The sequence below is a fragment of the Palaemon carinicauda genome, chromosome 21, assembly GCF_036898095.1.
Source record: "Palaemon carinicauda isolate YSFRI2023 chromosome 21, ASM3689809v2, whole genome shotgun sequence".
NCBI classification, from domain to species: domain Eukaryota; kingdom Metazoa; phylum Arthropoda; class Malacostraca; order Decapoda; family Palaemonidae; genus Palaemon; species Palaemon carinicauda.
The window spans coordinates 83,627,818-83,633,343 of record NC_090745.1 but is presented as its reverse complement, the minus strand read 5'-3'; the positions used below and the strand labels follow the sequence as shown (position 1 = coordinate 83,633,343).

General features: G+C 40.7%; 1 protein-coding gene across 1 annotated transcript in view; it reads left to right on the top strand.

Annotated features, from left to right (window-relative positions):
* Positions 1–1,121: 1,121 nt before the first annotated feature.
* The window catches only part of LOC137614690 (uncharacterized), a 39,169-nt gene continuing 34,764 nt past the window's right edge, over positions 1,122–5,526 (top strand). The window contains exon 1 of the mRNA XM_068344374.1: positions 1,122–3,577. Coding sequence (XP_068200475.1) covers positions 1,431–3,577 — 2,147 coding nt within the window. The 5' untranslated portion in view covers positions 1,122–1,430. The remainder of the gene's footprint in view (positions 3,578–5,526) is intronic.

The window sequence follows — 5,526 nt, the reverse complement described above, 5'->3', positions numbered from 1 at the left end:
TAGTATTACGAACTGAGAGAGAGAGAGAGAGAGAGAGAGAGAGAGAGAGAGAGAGAGAGAGAGAGAGCAACAAACGCCCGTGGATATGGGACAGGAGATTAGAATGCAAAATTGTAAAGGCCTCTATTTAAATCTCCTTTGATATGTACGGCAACCTTGCCCGGCCTTTCAGCTGTCCCGACGAACATGTCCGATTGCTGACTATCTGCCTCCGACCGTCACTCAAAATTAGGTTTAGTATATTTCGCACATGATCATTATGTAAATGGCTTGGAGGAGATGGCGGTGTGCTATAAAGAAAAGAGAAAAATAAATAGTCCTTCTGACTAAGGAAACCGTTCTTTTCCTCTTCGCTGGAACTTAAGCCTCAAAGTTGCTCGTCATGACTGCGCGGTTGCATCTAATGCAACCTGCGTTTATATGTTCGGAGGTGTTAACGATGCCTAAGCCTCCAGGGCATCAGCGAGCAGGTACTCTTGCACCGGGGAGAAGTCGCAGTAGTGAACTGGTTTGCCATTATCTGGTGATCAATTAAATCGAGCGTATGTACTTTTAAAGTTATTGAATGGACGGGGCATGTGTGCTGGCTTAACTTGTTCTCCTATTATCTATTAGTCATAAAAATTGCGAGCGAGTTGCAAGCATGCTATATAACACACGACTCTACACACACTCTCTCTCTCTCTCTCTCTCTCTCTCTCTCTCTCTCTCTCTCTCTCTCTCTCTCTCTCTCTCTCTCTTCAGGGAGTTGCAAGAAACGTTCCCTTTACGAAACATTTTGATATAATGTCCGGTAAAAAATGGTACTCTGCCGATTCCGGTCACTCATGTGCGAAAGTGTCCCGTCGCTGCTTTGATGTGACTTTGAACTTTCAGATGGTTTCGCTTCTTCGACCATTCCTTTTGTTGCCTTTGATGAGTTACCGTGAAGAAAACAGTCCGTAAATGAGATCATGAAATGACTTCGGGTGATAGACTACGCTGTTAAAAAACCAAGTTGAGGTGGATAGGGAGAAGAGAAGGAGAGGGACGAGTTCGATTTTATCAGTAATGGGCAACCTGTGGTGAACGTAGTGGTTGGCTCGACTTGGCTGCGTGTGTTCGTCAGCAAGGTAGTGTAGTGAAGGAGGCGTTGCTGGTCTCCTCATGGACTCCTACAGGGTAGTGCTCTGCTGACCACCGCCTTAAGAGCTGCTCTTTCTCTTGCGAAGTCCCCCCTCTTCAGTTGGCGGACGTCGACTTGTTTATCTATGGAGGCTCAATTGTGTATTAAGGATCTAGCGTTGCAGTGCGTTATACGTAGTGAATGTTTTTAGGATACTTGAGTTTTACTATTTATTGTTACCAATATCCCGCCCTTTGTTTTTGTGATTACTATGAATTGTGAAATTAATTGTAGATATGATTCTTTTTGTGTGTGATGGCGCAAAATGAAGTTTCCTCAACTGTTGAAATTTAGTGGCCTTCGTGCTCAGGATGGAGGGGGTAAAGAAGAGTATGGAAAAATGGAAGGGAGAGGAGACTGGGGAGAAGTGAGGTTAAAAAGGGAAGATATGGATGAGGAGGAGGAGGAAGAGGATGTGAAGGCATTGCTTTTGCCTGTGGGTGTCGTCAAATACAACTCCCTTCCGTCCCTTTTGGACAACCAAGTGGGTCTCAGCTACTCGCCTTGCGGTGGCAACTTGTCCACTTTTTCGTGTGTTTCACGGAACCAGGTCCGTGAACAAGTCAACAAGGCTGGATACCAGAAAGACCCCCCTCTAAGTTCTTTGCCTTCTCAGCTGGAACACCAGTGCCTTGGAATCAGTTCCAGTCAAGACCAGGTGAAAAGGGTCGGGTTAACTGGTATGCCAAATGGTCAAGGACACAAGCTTGCTAGAAGTCACAATGGAAGTGCAAACAACATTGACGTGGTAGCTAGATACGTGAGTAGCTTTGAAGATTACATGAAGAATCACGATGGATTGGCCGGTGTACATAAAAGTAAATGCACATCACAGTCAGAATTGAAATTTGAACAAAAAGTAAATTTTGGGGACAGGAAATTGGCGCCCCCTGTCCCTCCCAAACCTCCAAGAAAAAGACATCTAGAACCTGAATTGAAAGTAGATAGTGATCATCCGAATACTGGCGTCGATAAAGTGGTCACCTCCGATAAGAACTCGTTTTCGAATCCTATACTTCGCAACGGTACAAATCCTCTGAAGTGCGGAGAAGCAGATTCTGAAAGGCCTACGCATATTCCACCAAGTCATGTTATTAGTGCCCAATCAACGTCTGGAGAAGAGCAAGTTGCATACTTTGCAACATGTAGTTACTCTGCTCCAGACAAAAACAATCCCGGGGCCAGTGCTAATGCTAGTCAACAAACAAATTACTGCCCAAAGACCGCTACAATAAGTACCTTTCAACATGCCAGCTCTGGCATCGTATCTGGACGCTCCAGGAGACTTTCTCAGCCAACTAACACCGAGCAGGAACAAAAAAGTGAATTAATTGCTTTAGTGCCCAGATACTTGAATGATAATACCAGTCAGTATTTGAGTGACGTTTCTTACCACAGTGATAACAATGCAGGATTTAACACCAATAAGTATCAGATCAAGAATCTCAATATGCGAGCAATGCGAAAGCATCAAAGCGAATTGTCCTTAGTACAAAGTGGGTTTATTCCGGAAATGAATCCACCTGCAGTGAAAAGGGTGTCTTTTAAAAGTGACGTCTCTTGCATATCCCCGAGTCCCGAAGGAGATGACCATGAAAACTATAATGTTGGGTCACATGGACAAGTAAAAGAAATGTTGCACAGCGGACGTCTTTCGTTCACACATCGGCGGCCTTTACGATCTGTCAGTGCATCAGATATAAACTTGTTTATGTCTGGTAACGAAGGTTTCATGGGTATTCGATCCCAGACCCCCTTGCCCGTCGTTCGGGAGAGGTCGGTACCAACTGATGGTGACCCAGCACTTTCCTTATCAGATAAGGATAGCACAAAACGAATCGCCAACCTTTCAAAAATTTTTGAGCATCAAAAGCCTCCTTATATCTGCCCAAAGTTCTCTCAGGCCATATCAGTGAGCAACGAGAACGTCAATCATTATTCAGAAAAAAGTAAAGATCAGTTGTACAAGAAGTCCTTCGGGATTTCACTTAATGACATATCCAGCGACAAGACGATATTCCCCCTCGGCAGGAGGCAACCCCAGCAAATCTGTTCCGGCAGATGGTTTAAAGGGCAGTCTTCTTCGCAGCCTTCCTCGTCCTCAGTCAGCGACCCTAGCGCTAAGCCTTCGAAGGACACTCAAAAGAAAATGGGTCTCTCGGGCATCATCACCACCCCAAGGCTCTCCAGAAGACCCATCGTCGGTCAGACGAGGAACCCATCTCCCGAAGAGGCACCGGATACAGCCACTATTCTTAAGAAACCGAGTAGGTTTCACCGGCCTCTCATGCCTATTACGGTTCCCAGGATAAAAAGAGGAACCCGCCGACTGTCCTTTAGGATATCGGACAGTCCCACGGCGGCGCAGGATTGTTCCCAGGATGATGACTGTGATGAGGATGACAGTGACAGGTAAAATCATCATTTCCTTTGCAATTTGGCTTTCCTGGTTTATTTCTGCGAATGGGTGTCTCATCGGTGGTTTGTTCTGCGAAATATTTATTTCTCTTCTGATGATATAATTTTGTCGACAATATTGCTTCGTTCAAATATCAGTTCATGATTCTTTTAATATTCTGGACATTGAAATGTATTATTTAAACAATTGATCTAGATCATTAATGACTACAAATTAATTCAATATAACTTTAGCATATATATATATATATATATATATATATATATATATATATATATATATATATATATATATATATATATATATATATATATTGTGTGCGTATGTAGATGCATGTGTAAAGACTTATCGCGATGTAAGTACAAGAAGTGTAAATTTGATTAGCATTTCAATTATATTTCGAGCTTACATTCCGCCGTTTATTTTCAACATTACCTAGCCATATTGTTGAGTCATCCAGTAATGTGCTTAGTACATTTGGTAGTTAGTGTTGAATGATTTTCAGATTATTCTTTTAATGGGAGTATAAGTATTAATCCAATTCCACAAGCTTCTGTAACGTCACGTCGATTGTGAACGTATTCAATAAGAAGACTGTTTTTTACTAAGGGAAATTTCATATAATTTACCTTCATTGAATCGTATCAGCGTGATTCAGGTCAGGACGATCGATATGTAATTTGATACTATACTTTTTTCCGGACATAGTTCGTGTAATTAGAGTTTTTCTATTTGTTGATGATTCTTTGAATAGTCAAAACGCCATATGTTATATAATGATTCATTGGCTCTTCTGTTCAACTCAACTATATTTTCTGTAAACATTTTTTACTTATTTTCTCTTCTCTTCAACTCATCAATATCTTTTTTCTATATTTTTTTTTTTTTGCACAAATGGCGATTTATTTTGCAGAATTCAACCTAATTATATCGTGGAGTATTCGGTTTGGATGAAAAAAAAGTTTAGTTTATACAGATAGGATAATAATGACAATAAAACGGAAGTAACACGTTCATTATACTGATGGTCGTCTGATGAGAGATATAAAAGATCTTCAAATATTGTTGATTTTGAATTGGTGACCACCAAAGAAAGTCAGATGCTTTCAGCACATCAGCCTCCAGAGCATCCTTGGGGAGGGCGTGGGGCTAACAGCCTCATCTCATGAAAAATTGCTTAAAACCGGAAGGCTTATAACCCCCTTCCTGACCACCCCCACGGAATGGAGTATGTTTAAGGGTAATAATACAAGAAATATCAAAATTGTGTAGGGAAACACCAAGACTGAAATCAATCTCTACCTCTCTCTCTCTCTCTCTCTCTCTCTCTCTCTCTCTCTCTCTCTCTCTCTCTCTCTCTCTCTCTCTCTCTCTCTCTCTCCATAGAGCTGAGGAACTTTTCTGTTACACACACAAATACATTTTCTAGCGAGAAGTATGACTGGATGAATTTTCCTTGCCTTTCTGATAATAGAATTGTGGAATTATTTTCCACATTAATTTCATTGCGCTTGAGGAAGGGTGTATTAGATCTCAATTTGTTCACGGGTAATGTAATGAAACTTGTTCTGGGTGGTTTATTTTGGGGATATTGTTTTTTTTTTTTTTTTTCGCCTGCACAATGTTTGTGGAACTCCTAACTTTTTATCCTTTTAGGTGTATTTATTTAAAAAATTCTAGAAATGTGCTCAAGTTAATAAAAAAAAAGAGGGTCGCGGCTTAGGGTTTGAATATTGTTAATAACTTAACTCCTTAATTAACTTTTATAGGTAATTTGATATAAATTTACATGTCTTTTCCAGTTTTGAAAATCATCTTAATGTGAGGTTTCAGTTCATGTTTTGGTCATTGAAAAAAATAATGTTTTCAACTTGAATTGGTTTATTGATTTTGAGATTGTTCGATTAAAAAGTAATTTTTCCTTTAATTCCCTCTCAGACAC